Source organism: Silene latifolia, chromosome 11 (assembly GCF_048544455.1).
Source record: "Silene latifolia isolate original U9 population chromosome 11, ASM4854445v1, whole genome shotgun sequence".
NCBI classification, from domain to species: domain Eukaryota; kingdom Viridiplantae; phylum Streptophyta; class Magnoliopsida; order Caryophyllales; family Caryophyllaceae; genus Silene; species Silene latifolia.
Genome location: NC_133536.1, coordinates 158,209,809 through 158,235,906, shown reverse-complemented (window position 1 = coordinate 158,235,906; position 26,098 = coordinate 158,209,809). Strand labels below are relative to the sequence as shown.

The following is a 26,098-nucleotide window of genomic DNA, read 5'->3' as shown; positions in this document are numbered from 1 at the left end:
TTTTTTTCAATTTTTTTTTTTTTTTCGAAAAAGTTTTTTTTTTTTTTTTTAAAAAAAAAAAAAATTAATGTATTCTGTGATATTGTTTAGTATAACGTGTGATATTGTATTACAAAACAATATCACGATTTTTTTTTCGAATTTTTTTTTTCAAAAACTTTTTTTTTTCAGTTGTGATATTGTTTAGTATAACGTGTGAAACTGTAAGTTGTGATATTGTGTAGTATAACGTGTGATATTGTATCATGGACTCACGGACTCAAAAAGATAGGGTGGACTCATGTGATATATATATATATATATATATATATATATATATATATATAGAGAGAGAGAGAGAGAGAGAGAGAGAGAGAGAGAGAGAGAGAGAGAGAGAGAGAGAGAGAGAGAGAGAGAGAAGAGATCAACTAAGGCCAACATATGTATTTGAGTCCATAAGTCCTTCTAAGGGCCATTGGATCAAGGCAATGGAAGACTAGGATTTGATGTCAATATGTGGCTACAAATTAATCCCTCCACCTTTTCTCTAATTAACTCATCAATTCAATAAAACAACCTCACTAATCATTCATCATCTCATTATCACAACTCCTCCTCCTCCTCCTCTCTCTACATCTCACTTTTCTCTCCTCTCTAAAAAAAACTCCAAAATCCCAAAAAACCAAAACCCAAATAAATCACCCACTCCTCTCATCTTCATTCACCACCACCCACCACCACCCCACCCGACACCAACTCACCACCCACCACCCCCCCCCGCCGCCGCCCCACCGCCGCTGTCTCGGGGGTTTTTTTTTTTTTTTTTCACCTTTTTTTTTTTTTTCGTTTGGTGTTAATTTATATGTTTTGAGTTGTTTTTTCCATTCATTTTTTTTTTGTTGTCTTTTATTTTATTTTAATTGTCTTTTATTTTGTTAGTTCTCATTTTTTATTCATTTTCTCAAATCTCTTCTTGTTATACGTTTTTTTTTAAGATTTCGGGTTTTAAATCTCGTTTTTTTTTGTGAGATACTTTTTTTTTCATTTAAGATCTACTAAAATATTTTTCATAAAATTTATTGTTTTAATCTTAGCTATATAAAAATTCTTATAATTTGTTGATTTTAATCTTATATTTGACATTTTTATATAAAAATGATATAAAATGACTAAAGTTATACAGAAAAGGACTAAAGTTATACAAAACTTGACTAAAATTATACAAATATGGACTAAAGTTATACAAATAAGGACTAAAGTTACACAAAAATGGACTAAAGTTACACAAAAATGGAATAAAGTTATACAAATAAGGACTAAAGTTACAAAAAAATGGACTAAAGTTATACAAATATGGACTAAAGTTATACAAATAAGGACTAAAGTTATACAAAAATGGACTAAAGTTATACAAAAATGAACTAAAGTTATACAAATAAGGACTAAAGTTATACAAAAATTGACTAAAGTTATAGAGAAAAGGACAAAAGTTATATAAAACTTGACTAAATTTATACAAATATGGACTAAAGTTATACAAATAAGGACTAAAGTTATACAAAAATGGACTAAAGTTATACAAAAATGGACTAAAGTTATACAAAAATTGACTAAAGTTATACAGAAAAGGACTAAAGTTATACAAAACTTGACTAAAATTATACAAATATGGACTAAAGTTATACAAATAAGGACTAAAGTTTTACAAAAATGGACTAAAGTTATACAAATATGGACTAAAGTTATACAAGTTTAGTCAATTTTGTATAACTTTAGTCCATTTTTGTATAACTTTAACCCATTTTTGTATAACTTTAGTCAGTTTTTGTATAATTTTAGTCCTTATTTGTATAACTTTAGTTCATATTTGTATAACTTTAGTCCATTTTTGTATAACTTTAGTCCTTATTTGTATAACTTTAGTCAGTTTTTGTATAACTTTAGTCCTTCTTTGAATAACTTTAATCCTTATTTGTATAACTCGATCATTTTTTGTATAACTTTAGTCCAAATTTGTGTAATTTTAGTCCAAAATTGTATAACTTTATTACATAAGAGTATAACTTCAATCATTTTTTGTATAATTGTAGTCAAAATTTGTAAAACTTTAATCCAAAATTGTATAACTTTAGTCCTTATTTGTATAACTTTAGTCCTTATTTGTATAACTTCAGTCCAAATTTGTGTAATTTTAGTCCAAAATTGTAAAACTTTAATCCAAAATTGTATAACTTTAGTTCTTATTTGTATAACTTTAGTCCTTATTTGTATAACTTCAGTCCAAATTTGTGTAATTTTAGCCCAAAATTGTATAACTTTATTCCATAAGAGTACAACTTCAGTCATTTTTTGTATAACTTTAGTCCAAATTTGTATAACTTTAGTTCAAAATTGTATAACTTTAGTCTCAAATAGTGAACTTTTATATAAAACAAAAAACAAAAACAAAAACAAGTCAAAAATAAACCCTTAAAAAACAACTCTTAACTAAAAAACAAAAAAAAATAGAAAAAACAAAAAAACAAAAACCAAAAACAATATATACAAAATCTGAAATAAATGATCACTAAAGTTGCACATAAGGGCATTGAAGTTGTACACAATGACCACTGAAGTTGTACGAAATCTGAAATAACAAAAAAATTTATATATCGTGTGTATGACTTTAATGCACGAAGTGTATAACTTTAATAGACAAGATGTATAACTTTAGTTCAAAATTTGTGTAACTTCAATTTATACAATCTATAACTTTAGTAGTTAATAGTAAAACTTTATTTTGATTATTGTATAACTTCAACCCAAAATATAAAACTTGAAAAATAATAAATTAGAAATTAAAAACAACAAAGATAAAAAATTAGAAAATACAATACAATAATAAATAATCTAATAAAAAAAATATAGTGGATTGAAAAAAGTAGATCTGAAAAAAAAAATAATAAAAAAAAATCAAAATATTGTAACTTTAATGGTATAACTTTAGTCGTAAATAGTACAACTTTAATTTGTGTTGTGTATAACTTTAGTCGTAAAAAGTATAACTTCAGTCGTAAATAGTGTAACTTTAATGTTTTAAAGGTATAACTTTAGTCGTAACTAGTAACTTTTTATAAACACCAAATAAATCTTGAAAATTAAAATCAACAATTCTAAAACCAATAGATATGAAAAAATTAAAACAAATCTAAATAAACCAACAACACACAACAAAATAAAGCAACAAAACCTAACAAATAAATGTTAATCTGAAAAAACAAAAAAACATAAACAAAAAACATAAACATAAACAAAAAACAAAAACAACAAAAAAACAAAAACAAAACCAATCAGAAAAAATAAGCAAAAAAAACCAAGCAAACCATACCAAATATAAAGTAGATCTAGACAAAAAAAAACAAAAAACAAAAAAATAAGAAAAACGGATCTGATAAAAGGAAGAACGAAAAGAAAAAAAAAAAGGAAGAGAGGAGGAGCGGCAGTGGTTTTAGCGGTGGCACCGTGAAGGAGGCAGACGGTGTTGAGGTTGTTGTCGGCTGCGTTGTTGTTGGTGGTGAGAGAAGAGGAGGCAGACGGTGTGAGGTCGTGGTGTGTGGTGCGGCGGTGAGGTCGTGAGTGAGGTGCGGCGGGCGTGGTGGTGGTAAGGAGGGTAGGTGCGATGATGAGGGAGTGGTGGTGGTGCGTGGCAGTGGGTTGTGCGGTGATGAGGGAGTGGTGGTGGTGCGTGGCAATGGTGGCGGTGACGTTTGTGCGGTGATGAGGGAGTGGTTGTTGAAGGTGGGTGATTTTGTGGTGGGATAATGAGAGGAGAGGGTTTTTTTTTTTTTGTTTTTTTTTTGGTTGGTAATTTTAGAGAGAAATGAGATATAGAGAGAGAATAGGTGGGTGGGATAATGAGAGGAGGTTAGGATAGGCTGAGTGTTTAAGGGAGTTTGAGTGATTAAGGAAGATAATTAGCTGAGATGAAATTGTAGCCTTTCATTTAGATACAATCTCATCCCTCCATCCCTTCCATCCAAGGGTTCTTATAAGGACTTAGGGCCTTATATGGTATCAAGGCCTTATAAGAACCCTTATATATATATATATATATATATATATATATATATATATATATATATATATATATATATATATATATATATATATATATATATATATATATAAGCCCAATAAAAATAAAAATAAATTTTACGCATCTCCTTTTTCCCTAATTCCGATTTCTCTTCAGTCGACAAACCCTCTTCCTTCCCTTCTCTAAATTTCTCTTAAACGACAGTCGACAAATCTCTCTTCTCCATATTTTTGATTCTAAAATGGTGAAAGAGAAACAATTTACATTATCATCAAGGAGGGAAAACGCATCTAACAATATTTCGAGAACGAGAAGCAATTTATATCATCATCAGGAAGGAAAAATGCATCTAACAATACTTTGAGGTAAATTTCTACAACAATCATACGAACTATTATTAAAAGAATACGAACTAAAAAATACGAGCAACTCAAAATACGAGCTATTAAGATAAGAATATGAGTTAATGTAAAAAGAATACGAGTTTAAAAGGATCACGAACTTAAAAAAAGAGCACATAAGCATAAGAACTATTAAGATAAGAATACGTTCTAAAGTAAAAAGAACACGAGCTTAAAAGGATCACAAGCTTAAAAATACGAGCACATAAGAATACGAGCTATTAAGATAAGAATACGAGTAATGTAAAAAGAATACGAGCTTAAAATGATCATGAGCTTTAAAATACGAGCACCTAAGAATACGGGATATTCAGATAAGAATACGAGCTAATAATGTAAAAATAATACGAGCTTCAACTATTTTCATGCATTATAAAATTTGGATAAAAAAATTCTTTCAAGATGATGCTCAGTTCCGCATAATCAATTAATTATAATAATTTAAGGGAGAAAATGATTCATTAACTAGATGATGGAGGAAGATGAAGAGAAGTTAGAAAAATATGGAAACAGTCAGAGAGAGAATGAGGATTAGATTGAAAATTGAATTACGTTACCCTTTTTTTTTGCAAAAAATATTTGAAAAAAGACTAAAATAACCTTGGATGTACAATGCTCATTGTACATCCAGTTGTATAGTCTTGGAACTGCATATATAGTCATTTTTTATGTATAAGTAGCAGTTCAATAAATGAAAATGTGACCAAATTAAGTTCATTTTGTAACTACTACCATTTAATTAGTAGAAGTAAAATATTACTCTTTTTGTAACTTGGTAAAATGAAAATGTGACCAAATTTATGCTATATGTAGATTAGGACTATTTGTTAATGAGTTGTTATATTTTTTATTGTTTGTGACCAGTTTTATGAACTTAGTGGCCACTTATTTGTTGTTAAAGATTGATAATATTGTGACCATATATGCTCAAGTTTTATATAAGTAACAGTTCAATAAATGAGAGTGTCACCAAATTAATTTCATTTTGTAGCTACTACCATCTAATTTGTAGAAGTTAAGTATTACTCTTTTTGTAACTTAGTAATAAGATGAGAATGTGACCAAATTTATGCTATATATAGATTAAGACCATTTGTTAATGAGTTGTTATATTTTTGTTGTTTGTAACCAGTTTGATGAACTTAGTGGCCATTTATTTGTTGTTTAAATATTATATCATTGTTTTAGTGTGTACTCAATTTTTTTTACTATGATGTTTTTATTTTGTAGCCACGTCTGGCAAATTCGATGATGACAAAGCATGATTTGAATTTTGGGTTGAGGTTACATGAGATTAGGACTAAAGAAATGGAAAAGCAAACGAAAGATGTCACCCCGATTGTTGAAGAGGATAGAAGAAGGTTTTGATGGAGTTGAAGGAGAGTCCACACAAGCATTGAAGGACCCAAACTTCTTGGCTAGTTATCTTGCTCTTGCTCAAAGGTTTGATGGGACGGTGGAAATGAAGTTGATTGAGGCTCCCTCGTTTGACCTTGGGATCGATTCACTTGGTACTAATTATAACAACTGCCCAGAGCGTTCACAACGGAAGAGTGTCCTTTGCCCTAAACCACCACGAGCGGCCAACAAGAGCGTATATACTAGAAGGTGCACAAGATTGGCAACAAAGAAAGGAGTCAAAGGGGTCGTTTAAGAGAAAGGCGGAGGAAAGGATAAGAAGTAGACATTTATTAGTATTTGGATTTGGTAGTTGATCAAAAACCGTTATTGCTTTTTAGTTGTAGTTGATATGTCGTTCACAATTTTGCTCTTAATTTGTGAACGACCAAGTATTGAACGCATCTTCTTTTGGTCATTTTCTAGTTCGGGTTGTGAATTAAGTGAACAACTTTTTCTTTTAAGACAATATCACGCCTTCTGGATTTTCTAAGTCAAATAATTTTGTTGCCATACATCTATGATTTGTAGTTAGTAACAAGTTTACTATATAAGGTCACAACATTATCAAAGTTCTACCTAAGGTAATATATATGTCCACAAAATAAAGGATATCATGTTTATTTGGTCACAAATTTAACAAACATCTACCTTATTACATTAGATAGTGAACAACTTTTGCTTTCAAAACAATAATACGTCTACTGAAATTTCTTAGTCAAATAATTTTCTGGCAGTATATCTACAATTTGTAGCTAGTAACAAGTTTACTACAAAATTAATCTTGTGACCAAGTATTTGTAACATGTAACTCGGAAAATTAATTTTGTGACCATATAAGATGCGCTGTTAAAAAGTATGTATATTTATTTTGTGACCATAATGAGAAGTAGCCTTAAAAAATAAAGTTCAACGAAAAATCTGCACTATCACAACCATCTTCGTTTGAGTACACGACTTCAATGGCGGCACATCAGAATTCAATGATCGTTCATTAGCATGCACTCCCTGACACGAACAAACAAAATATCTCTCATACTCGATATCCTTTTCAAGAGGACGAGTGCCTTTTATAATACCAAATTTCGTTGCTCGAGCATGTCTTTTGTACACAGTGAGTAAGTATTCTCACTTTATAGCCTTCAATCCGACGAGAGAGTCAGTAATATCAAATTCTAATAAATAAACAAATAATCAGCAGCTATTGAATACTGTTAAGAATAGTGTCTATGTAGTAATATAGTAACCAATAAGGGTTACAATGTGTAGGATGGTGGATACAAACTATATTTGACGATATTAGGGTTAAAGAAAACGTTCATAACCTTTTCTAAGAGAATGAATTGATTCATCGTTCAAAATAATGGAACCAACATCGTCTTCGATATCATTTATCATCTTCATCTAAATATGGCCTTACCAAATCGTCATTATAGGTTGTAAGTATTGTATCACCATCGTCTTCCACACAAATGGGATTATTGATCATCTTATTCATAGAAAAAAAATTGATGAAAATGATTGATTGTAGTCTGTAGAAGTAGGAGATGAACGAATTGATATGAGTAACAATGGTGAAAGGTTGTGTATTTTTTTAACGTGGGAAAGAAATGGAAAATATTTTAATTAAGGTAAGCGTATTATTTGGTAGCTAATTTTGTGGAAACTGTTTTTTTTAAGCACATGACTAATAAAACCCAACCCGATTTAGTTGCTAATTGGATAAAAATACTAATATCCGAGTCCGTTTCACTATTGTCGTGTTTTACAACCGTTATAAACAAGAATTTACGAATGTCTTAAGGTTTATCTAAAACAGGTTTATTTGGGTGGTGTATTGATAAACCTACATTTTGAGTGAATATGTTTAGAAATTTCTCAAAAAACCGTGTTTCAAAATATGTGTAGTTGGTCTGGTACGAGTGTTTACGTAATTTCACAAGTTACGCCATAATACTGATATCTTATGTATTCCATGTAATTGTGTTCTTTATTAATAATTAACCATCTAAGCAAAAGGCGTTATATTTGAATATTTGTGCCCTTGGCAAAGTTAAATACGTATTATTTACGAATGGTTGTAATTTTGTTTGCAACTGATTCAAGCATCAAAACAATGCAAAAAGAGTTTTATTGTGAACGCCACTCAACATGTACAAGACAACCGAACCAAATCAAGATACGCTACCATGCATATGAAACGTCAACGATTAAAATGTCTTAGGGGACCGCGCAGTGCAAGGTGTGAGTATGTGCTTCCTTCTCCTCCAAGACCATGGAGATTTAAGGTGACTGCTGAAGTTTAAAAAAAGGATAAAAAATTAGAAATCAGCACAATACTATACATATAATGGTGTCCATTATAATGTCTTTCAAATCAAATGTATAAATTCAAAGCAAAAGTATGCCTCCAAAGCTCAGAAAATATTCTTAAAGCAATCGTTATCTACGACTATAAGGACAAGAACATAACACAGAGATAAAGAAACGTAATTGCTCATTCAAGTACGTATTTTACTCTTTCGTGTACATTTTTCCATTTTTTTTCCATACCTTGCTCTTATCTAAGAAACAACCAAAAATTCTCCCTTTATCGCCTCCTCTCAGACTTTAATCAAATACAAACGAAATTACATTCCTTAGCTCTCAAATTAATTAAGATATGATTCTAATTCAACTAATTAAGTAATTATGCATCAATTATGTCAAATTAATGAAAAGTAACTAATTTAGAGTTAATAAATTAGGGTTATGGGAAAGGGTGGCTGGGGTTGTAGGAAAAAGCGGGGAGGAGTCTTTGTGGGCCGGGTGGTTGTCGGGCTTACAAGGAGTCGAAGGATGATCGTCGTTGCTCGTGTGGTTGGTGGGGTCAGTGGCGGGTCTGTAGTGATTGGTTAGGCGGTCGATCGGGTTGGATCTGAGGTCGGGGGTGGTCCGGTGGTAGGCGAATCTGAAAGGGGCGGGTATGGGAGTTGCTCCGTCTGGCTGGTCTGGCCGGAGGTGGGCCATGGAAGGAGGAAGTGAGGTAGTGGTTTATTCGGTGGTGACAATTGATAGTTGGGGGGAATTTAATAAATGACGTGAACAAAATTGTAAAAGAGATTTTGAAGTTAAAAGGGTAAAATGGTCAATTGTGTACATGATTGAGTAAATCATGTACATGAAAGAGCATCACCCTAAACCAAGATCAAACAATAAAGCAAAAATAAATTAAGTGAATTAAAGTTGCAATTCTTCTTGGCACATCGTTACCATGGTCTTACCTCCTAAAAATAAGTGAATTAAAGTTGCTAAAATTCTAAAGTTTTTAGTTTGGTAGCAATGTTTTGAGTTGGTTAGATAAATGTAAATATAATATCTTGTATATATTCATATTTATATGCCAGTTTTCTTTTGTTTCAAAATCTCTTTTAAATTCAGGCGAAATGGTTCGAAAAGCCAAGATACATCAGAGTACAAACCTTTTCTAGGAACAAAATTCAATTCCTTCACACAGTAAAGAACTATCAATTCAATTTAATCAATAAACACAGTAGTGAAACCTGGATTTATCTTAGGAATCCGAACTAAACTGACCAAATAAACTAACCGAGGAAAAAAACAACAGGATGACATGTATAATGGTGAACGTCCCTAGCCACATTCAAGATGGCCATTACGTTTGTAAAAGTTCCAGCGGAGTAAAAAGAGTCCTACGTAGCCTCCGCCACACCTTAGAATAGTAGCTTAGTTTTAATCAAAACACGATATAAATGCAAATTTACGACACTCTATTATGTTTCAAACACAAGAATAAATGTCACCTATGTAAATTGTTACCTTGGTTTTCATCAAAACCCCATGGTGTAGGATGATCAAATCAAAATTAACTCAAACACTATTGTACCTGGTGTTCAAAACCACAATTTATTCAAAAACGATGTTTAAGGACAATAAAAAAAATACGTGAATGTTACATATGCTATTCTCTGTGTTACGAACTTTACAATAAAGTTAGATACAAAATATTTACGAATGTTTCTCTGCAATAAAGATTCGCCGTCATGCATATGAAACATAAACGATTAAAATATCTTGGGGGATCATGCGCATCACACACGATGCAACTGACTCGGTTTCTCCAAATCAACTCATAAACGAAGACCGGAAAACCTTAGAACTGAGAGTAAGTAAAAGTTTAAGGATAGATTCTATAGATCAACCGTGCTAAAAGTCGAATAAAAAAATACCAACGAAAATGTGAATTATCGTGAGATCAATTTGCTTCACTCAATACTACTTGCAAAATGACTTGTACGTCATTTCTTAAATTGTCACTCCTAAAAGCAATTTTCAAAATAATGTCAAGCCAATCTTATGATAAACCATATAGCCCTTTATAGACTTGGGACTCAAACAAGAGAACCCATTATAGAATAACATAATATAAACGCAGATTTGTTGAAGATTAGGCAAAAATAAGAGAAATCATTGAAGATTTGGGGCACAAACACAACTGATTAGAAGCAAAAGATGCAGGGATTGCAATTAACAAATTTCACATCTTTTAGTTGGGCGTTCAATTAGTTTTATTTTGCACGGTAGCTATAACATATGTACTACAATTTCTGATGTAATTCAACTTAATCTCTAATCTTGGATCGACTACATCATTCAAAGAAACGAACATCGGGTATAGGACATGTGAGTTCACTTATTGATATGATCAAATATCACATTTGAAGCTTTTTTAAACCATGATAAAATCTTAGGAATTTTTTCGTTTTTATCCCAACTACATCAATACAAAAAAACAAAAAATAAACTCGGGTATGTATGGATTTGTTACATCCTTGATAAATGTGGATCCAACCTTTCATACATTGTCTCACGATAAAAATGATTTCAATTGCGTGTTTTCTTATAGTGACTTTCATGAGTTTTCTACACTCAAGAAATAAAACTACAATGATAGAAATATCTTGGGATACGGTGCGCGAAGCGCGTCGTAAACCAACTAGTTCAACTAAAAGCAAGAACATCGTTTTCAATAAATGACGCCCACCAACCATCTGCTTCCTTTATGAGCCATATTTAATCCAATGTGTAACCCAACACTAGAGATGTTCAAATGCGGGCTTGGGCCGGGCTGTTAAGGAAAAAGTTGCCCTTTAAGACCTTAGTGGGCGGGCCGGGCCTAATTGTGGGCCAATTATCCTTGCCCTTACCCGCCCTTTAGTCAAAAGTCGGGCGGTCCATAGGCTAGTGGGCCGTAACACGAAACTTCAATCTAGATGTTTTATTAATTAAAATATATAAGGGTATCGAATATATAAATATTTTCGTTATATTTTAACCTTTATAGTTTACGTATTATTTTAGTGTTCCACATCCATATAAAATTGATACAATTTTCTTTGAAAATGTCTTTTTTTTTAAGAGTAAAAGTAAAGGATTTAAATAGTAAATGGGCCAATGGGTACCAGGATTTTCTTGTTCTCCACCCGCCCATTTAGCATTTAGGCTTGGCGGACGGGGCCCGCCCCTCTTAATTTTTCGGGTAAAAAATAATTGTCCAAGCCCACATAATAAACTGGCTGGACAGGCGGGCCTAATGGGCGGGATGACCCATGAACAGCTATACCCAACACATAATATCCACTATATTTAGGGACGTGCTACTTCCAACACAAATTTTACTTAATCTTACACAAATTTTCCAACATTTTCCGACTTTACCCTTCTCATTTCATACCTACAAATCCACAATAAAAAAAGAACTAACCCCCAACCCCGACCAATCCCTATCCCGTCCCACGCACCAGTCAACCGTGGTAAGGGAGTGTAGTGACTGGTGCGGACGTTGAGAGCGTTGTAATTATTCAGAATAATTGGTCAATCGGAAGTGTCGGTGTTGATAGATTTACGACGATTCGATTCGGAAATCGACGATTGAAGTGACGAATTTCAAGGGTGATGGTTTGATTGCGGTCATTAATCATTACCGATATCAATTTGCTAGGATTTTAGACTTCTTCTTGCCGGAGCGTAAAACATCGATGTTTGCCATTGTTAGGGTTTTTTTGAAGGTGTAATTTGGGGATTTTTGTTGTCAATACAACTCCATTACATTGCTTTGTTTAAATGTATGCTATGTCAAGTCCCGTCCATGCGCCGGTAGCCGTCGATGGTCGTTTCTGCCTGACTACGGTGGGCTGGGGTGGGGGAGGAGGTGATCAAGGCTGGGTTATAAAATTGAGTTTGATTTTTTTGGGCGTGAAATAGGAGGGGCAAAGCCGGAAAAGACAATAATTATGTATAGGATTTAGCAAAATAGCGTGTAGAAAATAGCAATTACTCCTTAGTCCCTAGGTTCCAATCATTTGTTTACATTTAATTGAAATACACCTCACAAAGAATAAGAAAAGGCAAACAAATGACTGAGACAAAACGAGTACTTTTTTCGTGGAGGTGTCGCATAAGAATTTGAGAAATTCTTGCGTCCTGGGAGGAGGAAGTCCTCCCTATACTCAAAGGAGGAATTTATAATATTTAATTTTCATTTTGATGCTCCTCCTTTGTGTGTAGGGAGGACGTCCTCCGAAAGGACGCAAGTATTTTCCTAAGAATTTTTGGCTTGCCAATAACGCAAATGGTAAATTGCGTAAATGAACCTAGTTTAGAGAATAAAACAGGCTCTTCATTGTCCAGTTTCATGGAGCGCTCAAGTCTATTCACACTATATATCAAACTATGATACTACTCCATTCACGACAAAAGAATAGATGAAGAACCCAGAAACGAAGACATGAAACCACAACTGGCTGTTGCAAAACATGATCTGAAGGGATTCTCGGACATCAAAATAATTACTTGTTATCTAATTACACCTAATATAGTCTGGTATTCGCCAGGCACCCTAATCACGCGAAAATCCCCCGAAACTCAGCCGGCATGGGTATCCCAAAATATACAGAGTAGCTGATAAGTGGGCACTGGGCAGCCTTGTAACACATTTATACTGCAAAAATTTCATCTGAGAGTCAAGAGAAACAAGTGAAAATCAGTTAGTTTGCACAATAATATGCATTTGTGAAAAAAAAAAAAAAAATCATGAATAGTATATTTCATATCCAGTCAGATTAATGAAACCAAGGTTCCTCCAATATCTGATCTCAATGACCACAGATCCCTCATAATCACAAGGGCATAAACTTGTCAAACATCTTTGCCAGAATTTACAGAACGACATTTCTAACAAGGAAATTACTCATCTTAAATTCATCTTATGGCCCTTGCCTTATATTAACATCACAGGACAGATAAAAAGGTATTGATGTCTTCGCTGATTTAAACTCTCTTTTTAATCTCAACTGAAGTACCGAAACCTACCAATTAAGACAACGCACACCAAAACCAAAGGACGATAAGCTCACGGATTTAGGATTTGCTTCCCTTGATGCTTTTTGTGTAACTTCACAACAAGGTCTCTACCCTATGGACACTACCCCCTACGTCATACTCTCTATAGCAAACTAGCAAAATAGCATCATTTTCAAATTGACACAGTATTTAACAAATACTCAATATAAGACAAAAAAAAAAAAAAAAAAAAACTCAAATGCTAGTGCAGATTTACGAGTGTAGTTTGTAGCTATGTAGTTCACTAAAATGTCCCTGCAACTCTGCAAGTGGTCTACTTGCATATGACCCTAAAAAAAAGAAAGGTATTTACAGATTAACCAAAAATGGAAGAACGAAGGGAGCAAGTTTTTTTTTCCCCAAATGGCTGTTAGTCCGAATCCAGAGATAAAAGGGACAACCACAAAACACATAATTTTCCAGCTTTGGCAAGCAAGCAAACAATACTTAGTTCAGGAGTGAATTCATCACCTTGAAAAGTGAAAGCCGGATGTTCTCCCGATGATACACACAAATGGAAAACCAGCCAGTTTTTAAACAGCTTGTCATGTGGAGTTGAATGTCAAAAGTGTCCCACGAAACCCTTCTTCAGCTCGCTGCACTTCGACCTTTTGTCCGGAAAGTTCATCTGCAAAACAGACGAATAAGTGAAAAGGTATTTCAGGTTACGAAGACTGGAAGGTAAATATCTAAGCTACGCTAATTCAGGAAATGAGAGAAAATGAACATGTAAGGGATCTGCTTCTTTGATATGACCCGGTTTCATCTCATGAATGTCGTGATCATCAAAGAGAAAGGTGAAGGACACTATTACTACTTAAATAATTCAAATTATTATTATGACAAAATATTATTACTAGACGACATTAGAGTTAGGGAGACCAGGGTATGAGAGTAAAGCAAAATATGTCCTTGCAGACAATTGCATGAATGCTCACTGAACTACCACATAAATAATATTCAGCCTTATAGTTTAATTAAAGTATTGCAAATGTATTCCATATATTCCAAACTAAAAAAACAATGTAGATCAGTTCAAGCCATTAAAAGACCTCAACTTACGTGCCCAAGTAAAATAACATTGATTGAAAATTGGTCTCTATTTATTTTATTCACGTCTGAAATATTCAGATTTCATTAGGCAAAACCTGAAGCCAAAACCTTTTTGTCAGCTCTACTCGCAAGTGCTTTTGCCCTTAGATTGTATTTTTCGGTTTTTATGAGTTGTGCCACAAGAATTAGGAAGATAAAAAATAAAATGGATTATAATGTTCATAAAGGTGATTCTATATCATAAATGAAACTATTACCTGTTATGTCGCGGTATTCATGAATTTCTGAATCAGTAACCCACAGCAAATCTCCAGAAAATACATTGACATCAGCCAGAGTATCCGAGTCCCCTTCAATTACTTTAGACCCTTTATGAAGTACTTGATTTTCTTTAACAACCTGCAGACGAATAGCCATTTTCATAAGTATAACAGATTTATCAACTAGCAAGGGGAATGAAAAACACACGTAGTGATGTAGACAATACAAATATTCACAGAAGCGATTTATTGCTTGTAACATTTGGAACTTTACGATAACACCCTACTTCGCCAGAAAATAAACCATAGAGATGTTATGAAACTTCATCACTATACAAAAAAAAAATAATACACCAAATTATTAGCATTGCATACAAGTAACCGTACATAAGATGGGAAGTTCTGCAGCATCAATATGCCATTTCACCTTCTGTGATGAAAGAAGACAAAGGTTAACTATACAAGCAGATCCGAAAGCTGAGATGAATATTGATTTGATCTTACAAGTACTAATGAATCGCAGAATACTATTGTTCACTGTGAATATATATCATATACTAAAAAGCTAATTGTTCATCCTTCAGGTTAGGAGCATTTGATTTATTTTTCAAACCTTTTTCATTTCATTTGATTTATTTTTCAAACCTTTTTCATTTCATTTGAATTACTACTTTGTTATCTTTCCAGTGTTTAAGATTGCTATCACTCTTGATTTTTTTATGGTTTTTTTTTAATTAATGCATTGATAAAGATTCAAGATATGAGGAAAAGACATCCTCACAAGAGAGTGAGTTACAAAATGTCAAATTGTGTTGTTAAATAGTGACAGGAATTTAAAAGCCCTGGTGCTATGAACGACCTTCCCCAAAAGGAAATCAATGACGCTCGTTTCTCCAAATTGTACCACTTCTTAGATATCATTCAAAAAGTTCTCTTCTAGGCCCTTTCTTTTTATCCTCTTCACATGAAAACAAGCAACCCTATCCTATCCTGTTGAAACGCACCAAGTTCATACACTTCTTTGGAACCTGTCTAAGACCACCACATCACCTACCCTTCTAAAGGCTAAAAACATTATTGCCTAATTTTAAATTCCTGATTCGCGCCTTCGAAGGTTCTTAGTATGACTACCATTATCATTGTAAACACAAATTGATGTTTGAAACAAGTATCTTGATAAGCTTTTGCCAAATTCAGCGTATTCTACCAAACCATAACCAGCAGGCAGCAACCCCAATCCACTCAAAGAAAGAACACAAGACAGGTTTTCTAACATACCTTAGGAAAAAAAGATACCCCATAAAAAAAAAAAAAAATTGCAGGTGGTTTTTGTTGCCTGCATTCCATCTCTTCGTTACATAATTCTCTAGACCTTATCAATCCGGAAGTGTTTACGCCCTTATAAAGCACAGAGGCGCAAGGACAATATTGGACTACAGGGCTCATATAGTACGTCGGTAACACACAACTACGAGGATAGTATGATAGGCATTTAGGAAACTTAAACTGAAAGTACTAAGAGGCTTCATCTAAATGGAATAAAGGATTATTAATATCAAACAATAAAACTGATAACAAACAGGCAAACAAAATATTTCCTACTTTATCATAAAATGTCATCATCAACAATGTTACTCCAATGACTTAAAGGCTCCTGCCTATGGGGAATAAGTGGGAACAGCCAGACAGATACATGCAGCGTCAGCGAGGTTTTAACCACATGCCGCGTAATGAAAATTGTGTCGACACTCAACACTGCTACTTGAAAACATAAAAAGCACAAACAGTTTAATGCACAAAACAATATATCCACGTACAGGAAAAACCAAACAGTAAACGCAGGCTGAAGATACATTCAACTAAGATGAGAAAGGAAATTTAAAAATATGAAACCTACCCCAAACGACTCCCAAATCATCATTTTAAGCTGATATACTGTTGTAGATCCTGAAACATTAAAAACTTTAACATTCCCAAAGGATGTCTTCCGAGAACGCTTCGAGGTTCGACGATCAGCCTCAACATTGTTTTCAGAAGCTTCTATGATTGATTTAGGAGCCTCTTTCCCACGTACAAAACAAACACTAATGTCCTCATTACAATAATTAAGCTTCTGCATTAGCATGCAGCTTTCTCTTTCTCCAATGCAGTCCTCACATACCTTTAGGATTATACAGTAAATTGTAGTTAGAACAAACAAACTAGGCACAGATTAAAAATTTACAACATTCAAATAAACTCATCATATGTGCAGAAAGAGAAAATAAAGTTCATTCAGCAGGTACGAGGAAGCTCCTAACAATGGCATTACCCGGGTGCCCCAACTCCAAGTGATCCCGCGAATGGCGGCTTAATCGGAAGTTGGATGTACAGTCTGTGCTAATACAGAGAGTTTCTCGATGACCCAAAATGGGTCCCAATAGACAGAAAAGAGGGTAAATAAACAGATAAGGATCAGTTCCCCCTCCAAAAAAAAAAACAAGTAAATAAAAATTTTAGGGTGGCGTCATCTCATAACATAAATGAATTTTAAATTTAGGAGAGCAACTGAGATTACCTCAGGAGTTGTCTTAATCACAGGCTCGCGAGACTCAAGTTCAATATTTTCATCAGTGTTTATATTCTCTACTGTAATGGGCATATCTTGGCAGGATCCAACTACATTGCGATCTCCTAGGTGCCTAAATTCAATCTCAGCCTTTAAACCAGTTTCTTCTCTTCCTCCCCATTCCTTGCAGAAGTTTTTCCAGTCATTTTCTGTTATTATCATTAGGCCATTCATCTGACACTGCAAATAAACAGAAATAAAAAATGGGTGAAACTTACACTAGATATATTATTTTAAAAAAAAAGGTGCAGAAAAAAAAAATTTGCCCTAAGCTGCCTTAATAAATACAAATCGCATGTACATTGCTTATACCAATAACTGTATCTATCACAGCTAACACTCACCATTGAAACCTTCTGCGAGACTACCCCATGTTTCCACAGCAAGTCCAGAGGCCTTTCCAGAAGCCGGGAATGCTAAACCAGGATCAGACGGAAATGTCAAAGTCTTAATCAGTAAACATAATAATGTACTTTAAAATCAATTCGCTGTCTTTTAACCAGCACCACCTATTTGAAAGATATAGATAAAGAACATCTCAGCCAATTGCGTTTAAAGATTCCGAACAGCTACAAAATCGTGAATTCTATTAGTTGAGACTTGAGAGAATAGCAGGTTCACAGTTTTTTCAGGTATACTCTCTTCTCATACACAGCAGCAACAGTATCTTTTAATAGTTACATAAGATGGATTCTCTATGCCATACAGCTAACAACCAAAGTTATGTGGCAGGCGAGTATCTCTGAAACACATTGAAATAACTGCTAAGTTTACCTTGTCACAAACAAGTGACCGAATGACACCGTCCAATTTCTCTGGCTCGATAGTGGAAGAAGTGTTTTTGCCACTTGCATTAATATAGTTTCTCCATTTTGAAAGCCAGGAAGATGGCAACAAGTAGTACTTGCACTTAGGAATGAGAGGAACGCCTTTTCCAATAGCTAATTTCTCATGGTTCTGGCGTTGTTTAATCTTGTTTGCTCTACATCATGAAGAATGAATCAGTAACAGTCCAACCACAAAGTTAACAATTTAGAATGTATATAAGAGATAAATGATTCGAGAACACTAAGGGGATGTCGCCATATACAAGTAGATAGTTGCAGTGGAGAACAAAAAGTTATATCCTCAAGCTATAAATCATGGTTCATTAGCACACAGCCACACACAAGGTAAACATCAATAGAAGTTATGAAACTACCTTTGCGAATCCTCCAAGGAAGTCATCTCAGAAAGCTCTAAATAACACACACTACAAATTTCTGCATCTGATGCAAAGGTTGAACATCCTAACTCATCATCAGGCTTCATCAAGTTGGAATTCTCATGCAGAAAATTCCAGAGACTCGCAGGAACCAGTACGTGCTTAGCACCAGGAGCTTCCTCGGGCTTGAGAAATCCATGACGGCACCTTATTAAAGCTGTAGGCCCTGCATCAGCCTCCGAAGGATAATCACTAGCCTTTCGCCTTAACCACTGCTGTAACCTATCACATAAGATACACTTATTTGTGCAACAAATATAAAGCAACAAACTAATACTCCCTCCAATCCAATCCAAACTACCCACTTGCTTTTTGGAGGTCAAACTTTGAAAAGTTTGACCGTTAATCCACAGAAAAATATAAAACTTTGAACGATAAAATTTACATATTTAGTTGTATTATGAAAATATCTTTCATAAATTATATTTTTTGCAAAAAAAAAATTATATAGTACAAAGGAAGAAAAACGCGGTCAAAGTGTCGCCTTGAAGACCACCCAAAAGTAAGTGGGTAGTTTGGATTGGATTGGATTGGATTGGAGGTAGTATTAGAAAACAAGGAACATAAAATTAAATAGCAGGACTCGGATAAGCCAATCTGGCATTTCCTTAATGCCAAACCAGCTTAGTTTTTAAGCTGAGATGTAAGTCAATGAACATAGTTCACTTTAAAGCACATCACAACTTTGTGTACATGGAAAACGTGGAAACAGAATATGACAGGGGAAACCTCATATGGAGGCTAGATTTCATTTTACCTGTAGATGCAAGCTTAAGAACAGTCGAGACCATTAAAGAGGATAAAAAAGCAATACATGAAGGCGGAATGCTAGAGGCTACAAAGATGAAAATATAGATTTTGATCTCTCTCGAAATTCTTTCGAGGAAACACAGGAAGTTGTCAGAAACGAAAATATAAGCAGCAAAAACAAAATAAAATAAGATATTACCAATTTCTAGACACATAGTAAAGTTTATCATCCGAACATTTCCCTGCGAGAGAAGCTTCAGCAAGCTCGTTCAAGACTGCCCGCCTATCTCTGTAGCTGTCAGCAGTAATCGTTGCACGTGCAGAATCAAACAAACAATCAATGCAGTTGGCATCCTTGCCCAGACAAGGACCTCCACCATACTGCCATGTGTAGCAATCGTAAGATAACAAAAGACGCATCAAAGTCAAGGCTAGATAACAGATTTTAAATGGAACAAGTACAGACTGAAAGTTTAATCTATCATGTTCAGGTTGGAAAATACATTCTAACAATTACTTTGCTGTCAATGAAACTAACTGAGTCCTACTCATGACCAGCAACAGAAATAATTAGAGCTCATGGTTCATTAATTCATTAAATCAGACCACTAGATTGGTGAGTGTGACAATCCAAAAACCCATATGGCCATATCCTTAGGTTCGCATAAACAAAATTTAACAGCATATGGTGACCCCACAACCCAAACCCAGATTCTAATAAATAGTAGGTAACAAGAAGGCACTTGGTTTATGCCTTGTGTATCCTAAATGGTGATAACTTCACAAAATTGTACCTTGGAATTCAGCAAGGCCCAAGCTTGAGCTGAAATCCGCTTTATAAAAGGGATCTTTGAAACTGGTATCTTCCCATGTGAGCATTGGATACTGTTGTTGTTGATGGGACTACATGAGATCAAAGAATTGGTCACGTAACTGTTGTTTTTTAATATTCCTTAAAATATTCCAAAATAAGAATAGAATAGTAAAAATAACAATAGAATAGATAAACAAGTGGACTCATGCAGTCATGCATTGCAATCCACTACCAGAGGCTCAGATAGAACGCATCCTAGAAATAGTTCATTTCCAGGAGATAATAAATGAGAAGCAAACCTAATCAAGCAAAGCACTAATAAATAATTTATCGTTGTAAAAAGGGATCACTATGACATGCAAGTACTAATGGCCTTCGATTTTTCCTCTCCCTGTAAGATATATTTTGGTGAAGTATGGAGTATGAGATATATAGATGTTGACGCCTTCGCAAGTATAAGGTGTCTTGAGAGAGGAAGGACATCATAGAAAACAAAAAACAGTAGAACGACATTTATCATTTGTCATAGTCCCGACGTCAGCAAAAAAAAAAAACCTATCCACCACATTTCTCCACCAATGCTAATTCTTACACAAGCGTCTTTCAACATTCTTTCTCATTCTTCTACTGCAAAGTCGTCACTTCCATAGTAAGCAATCGAAAAACTAGGTTTATATATCATGCTTGGCATCTATCAAATTGGTAAATCACCTACCCATCAGCTCTTAAAGACATCTCACAGTTCGCTAGTAAAGCAACATCCTGACCATGCTTCCTTTCCCAGAAAAAAATTTATGAAAAACCTATTGCTCAGCCCAAAATAGATTCACGTTTTGATAGGTTTCATGCTTAGATTATACGGAATCACTCGAATCCAATCATGAACGTCAAGTCAACTTTTTCGAAAGTAAGTTCCCAAATGAAGAAACCATAAACTACAGTAGTTACTTAAAACAGCACCAAAAGAAAAGGGGAAGACAGTAACAAATGCAGACCTCATCTAACAAGCACCTCGAGTCCATGAGCCATATATGTAAATGAAAGGAAAAAGACATAAGAAAAAAAAGGGAGAATTTAGATATTAAGAAATCATTCTCACTTACGATGCAGTCACACTGTCAGCCCATTGGCGAAGCCAATCCATAGATATCCAGAAATAGGGTTCCTCAAGGGAGAGAACAGGTGCTTCAGCTAGAACAGAACGAACTTCCTCTCTCCTCTCTGTCATGGTGTTTACCTCTCTTTCTTTTCTGGAGTTGTAGTTTTCACATGCATCAACATATGAAGCATTCAGTGTTCTTACTTCTTCAGCAAGATGAGATGGAAGAGAAACATCACTATCTGCAGTGAATGAGCCACCATTATTCTTAACATTATATTCCAACAATCCACTCTGGTTACCCTTTCTTGATCTAAGAGTGTACATCAGCATGTATGCATCACTTGAGGTATAAGTTTCCACATAGCCATTTACGCTCGAAGACTGAACCTGACCAACATTAGCGTTATTGTCATCTGCAATAGAATTATTTACTTCAGTAGTAGATGCATCAGTTTTTGTGATGGGATTTGATGACCTTCCTCCAAAAGGATGACTACCTAAACTCGAAACATGTTCATCATCGAATTCCCACCACTGCCCGCTGCTTTCGTCCTTTATATGGGCAACATAATGGCCACTATTAACAGCAGTACCCTTGTGGACAAGTACAGCAGATAAACCATAAATCAGATCTGATTCAGATGCATCTGAGAGCCTTTGTCCCATGTCCAGCTCTTGCGGAAAAGAAAATGCAGATGTGATTTTCTTTTTGGTTGTTGTCTAGACATATAAGAAGAAAGGATTATTAATAAAATCAGTGAAAAGGGAACCTACACAAGAAAAAATTGCTGAAATTTTGGCAGAAATGTTTTTCAAACAGAGATAAAGGCATAAGCCTCATATCAAAATCCTAATTTCCATCCTCAGCACGCCACAGAGAAGAACCAGTACAGAGAGAACTATAAAAAGCCATCATATCAAACAGAGAGACGGAAAGAACAAAAGAAGGGAGAAAAAATAAGTAGCATCAGATTTTGGAGACTACCCTAAACCCCAATATATCCACATTTTTAATTTTTAATCCTGTAATTTTAGGTCAGCCCCTTTCAATTAGCTCCAAATATTGCTACATATGACCAATAAAGCAAATGACAAAAACTACCCTTTGCTACATATGACCAAAAAAGCAAATGAGGAAAACAACCCTTTGCTCCACCGCCGAATATGCATCAGCTGTTCTGTGATCATTCAGCTTTTTCTTATATCAAGCTCACTCAATTGTGGCAACCGGAAGCTTAAAGTACCGGACACCTAAACTTCAAGATCAGTAATTTGACCCATTAAACTGTGTGATAGTAGAAATTCAACAAGTGATTTCAAGTAGGGAAAGTTAATAGAACCAGAAAGTATCACAGAAAACGATAAATCATGAATATAAACAGAAGAAATGAGGAGATTAAGAAATGAGAAATATACAATAATACGGAGTAAAAGTATTGCCTTGTTAAGATTCAAAATTTCCCAAGGTTAAGAGGTCAAAAGCACTGGAGAATTATTTTTCTTGTCATCAGCCAAACTTTATAAGCGAAATACAAATACGTGTTAATCAGCTCAGAATATGTTTTACTAATCAAACCAATAATCCCACACGAGAAGAGTTTGTTAAATTATACAGGTCAAATTCTGTTTGATTTAAAATTTTACAGGTAAATTTAACTGATGGCTTAAGCAGTAATATAGTGGAAGATAGAGAATAGAAAAAATTTGCCGAAGTACCTTTTGAAGAAAGACACAACGCTTAAGCTGGAAATTTAGTATGGGAGGAAGTGTGCGTAGTTTAATACTGCGTGTAGCATCAACTCTTTTCCCACACGACTCGCAGAAATATTGATTGTCCCCTTCAAGTTTTTCCTCGCAGAGGTAATCACTTAGACTTTCATCCAAGCTTTTTAAACCCTTCACATTCAATTCCAGTTCATAAAAATCCTCCACATTAGAAGAAGCTTCAGAAGTTTGCCCACATTCGGAGCAACTGCACACAACATATCAACCAGCATATGAAACTCATGGTAGAAATACAAATTTGAAAGCCAAACAATGATCAACAACAAAGAAAACCTGAGAAGCAAACTGAACCTAATCTGAATTGATGCCTCAGAGTTGCCAAGAACAACATCTGGAAACAACTGTCAACTCCAGACGAGAAAGAAACAGACATTAGCTTTACTTTTTAGGTGAGTGGAAGATGAGATGAAGGACAGCTTAAACGCATGATTGAATGCATGTGCATTCTAATTTCATAACTATCCCGATTCGGCGATTCCCAACCTTTGTGCAAGTAATAATTTAAAATCTTCAAACCAATAGTCGCTGCATATTCATCACTCACAACCCATGCAAGAAGTTTGCTATATGTGTTTTCACACTTCACAGTTCATTACCTTCTTCCTAATGACCTAACCAAAACACGTAAGACCCAAAGAGCAATACATGTACTCATCCTTATGGCTCCACCACAATAAAATATGTTTTCACTTTGATTTTAGTCCATACAACCACTTGCCTTTCTGAGAATGAAGAGATAACTCCAACAGAAGGCACTCAACAAAGCCCTTTGAGCATCACGAAAATTAATAATACCTCCATACTTTTTTGGTTCACACTTCATATTTTGGGTCACACCTACCAAACTTTGACCATACAAAAAAAAATTAAAAGCTAAAAACGTTGACATACAACACTAAAATATTTATATTCATTACTCAAAGCTCCTTCACAAAATAAATTTTTTAACAAGAGTAATATATAGATGCAAAAAATAGCGATCAAAGCGACGCCCATGGTTCAACATCTCGGTATCGGTCATAGCCGCGGTAGCAGTATAATCAGTCGTCGTGGATGAATCGCGGTGATTCTCAGTGATTTCGCGGGGGATATCTTGTATCGGTAAAATGAAAAACCGATACGATACATCTCGGCCGAGATTTGAACCATGCCGACGCCTTGGAGACCGCATAAAAGAAGTGGGAAGGAAAAAAAATGTATAGAGGGAGTAGTTAGATAGAAAGAAACTGGCAAAAAGAGCTAGTCCGTTGTTAGAAAGAAACACAATCAAACAAATCAATTTATGCAGCTACCTGGTGACATGTGACATGTTACCCCGAAATAGGTCTTGAACAATTGTTTTAGCTCTAGGAACTCCAGAGTGCCTTAGGCATTGTTCAAGCAAAGACAGAAGCAAAGTGAGGAACTCATGGCTATCCTGCTGAACATCATTATCCAGCTCCAGAGTTTTAATAAAAGGTGCAGAATCAATGAAAGCTCTTTTGCTGTCATATAACTGTGCAAAAAGGCGTGCCAACTGATCCAATACGGGCTGCTGTTTTAAAACCTCAGGTTCAACAGAAAAAATACCCTCACGAAAAGCCCTATTCATGTAGAGGAATTGAAGAATGCTGTTGGCGTAACACGTGGCCCCCAAATTTGTCAAACCCGCAGGAACACCATCAACGCACCTAAGATCATTAGCTGGATCAGGACCAAGCGAACTGATTACGTCCGACATCTTTTGCCACAAGCCAATTTTGCGACTTCCATTTGGTGGTGGGATCAGACCACATAAACAATTGGGGTTATCCTTCGTATTAATACGGCAGCCTGTGCAGATAGTCTTTCTAATATTGTAAAGCCGCCCTAGATCATCATCTGTAATTTGGTTCGTTGAATGGATTCTCCTAATGAATATATAACAGGCAAAATAAGAATCCAGTCATATAGTAGTAGGTATAGAATTGGAGATGAAAAATTCGAAACTATTCTCAGAAGAGAAGCAACACACCTCAAGATTTCAGTTTTCTCATCAATTTCATCCTCCGGTCTTTTCCGTTTATTTTTATTGCGCACTGACGGTCGGCTCATTGTAACCAGCAAAAAAATGATTAAGAAACCTGCAAGCCAAATTTTTTTTAGTAAAAAAGGGTACAACCAAGGGAGGTATTTACGCAGATGCTTAAGATTGTTATTGACCACTAACATATACGGAGTAAAAAATTGAGAAGACTAGTGAACATTAGAAACTCAGCATTAACATTGTAGAGGTTTAGTTGCTTAACCAGACATTCAGAACCCTACTTCAGCCCCAACCCTTTAACAAGACATCAATATTGATTTAATAAAAGTCAAATAACTTGAAAGTGAACCCGACGAATAAAACAAAATGGACGACTATACACAGATGACATGAGCCCATACAGTTGTATGAGCGGCCAAGAAATGCCGTAGACAGCTTATAGTACAAATAAACTTCCTCGTCAACTTTAAAGGTGCATTATTCTACTTCCTATCACCTATATTAATATTCCAGAAACATGGACTCTATTTTTGCTTCACAATAGAATCTTCTTATAACAAAATGTGCAACAAATGACGTAAACTGTGCCTCGAAAAGTTGGAGAAAGAATTAATTAAAGCGATTGAAACATGATTGATATGATTAAGCTGTTCTAATATCAATCAATTACACAGATAAACTCAAATTAAACGCCGAGACTATGATTATTAGCACAGAAATTCCACCTACAACATTCCAATTCAATGAATACACAATGTAGGTATAAAATAAGGAACATTCCGACAAAATAAGACCGCAAAAGCACAGATTTAGCCAACAAAAAAGCGCGGATATAACTGCGTTCTGCAAAATGAACATAAAAATCAAGCATTTACCAAAAAAACATTAAAAAAAGTTGATGAATACCTTGGCGGGAAAGAAGAGGAAGCAGGAAATAGAAAAATTAGGGTAGAGTTAGGGAAGAAAGGAGTAAAGAGGAATTAATTAATTAATGTGAAGAAAAGAGAGATGAATTGGTAGAGGAATGGAGCTTGTATATGAGAGCAGAAAGAGAGAGAATGATGGAGTCGAGAAAATATCCAAGTTTCCTTCTGTCACCACTCTCTTGCTTCTTCAATCTCTCCTTTCTCTCTCTTCTTTTTTCTATTTTTCGTCTTCCTTGTTTCAAAGAGTCTTTTTAACACTTTTAACTTTTTAGTTTGT

The 26,098-nt window shown here is 34.7% G+C and overlaps 1 protein-coding gene across 2 annotated transcripts; it reads right to left on the bottom strand.

The window, feature by feature from the left end:
• Positions 1-12,510: 12,510 nt before the first annotated feature.
• On the bottom strand, positions 12,511-25,995 carry LOC141612008 (ubiquitin carboxyl-terminal hydrolase 26). 2 transcript variants are annotated; one of them, XM_074430707.1, is made up of 16 exons: positions 25,802-25,995; positions 24,884-24,992; positions 24,183-24,779; positions 22,822-23,077; positions 21,603-21,825; positions 21,107-21,518; positions 19,984-20,092; positions 19,389-19,570; positions 18,377-18,661; positions 17,950-18,157; positions 17,520-17,591; positions 17,125-17,355; positions 16,465-16,728; positions 14,565-14,706; positions 13,726-13,882; positions 12,511-12,868 (listed from the first exon to the last, which is right to left on the bottom strand). In XM_074430707.1, exons 2-15 carry the CDS (start codon positions 24,961-24,963, stop codon positions 13,800-13,802), a joined length of 3,144 nt encoding a protein of 1,047 aa, XP_074286808.1. In that variant the 5' UTR covers positions 24,964-24,992; positions 25,802-25,995; the 3' UTR covers positions 12,511-12,868; positions 13,726-13,799. The 2 variants fall into 2 exon arrangements, with proteins under 2 accessions (XP_074286808.1, XP_074286807.1); XM_074430706.1 differs by having other exon boundaries at positions 21,107-21,825.
• Positions 25,996-26,098: the final 103 nt, after the last annotated feature.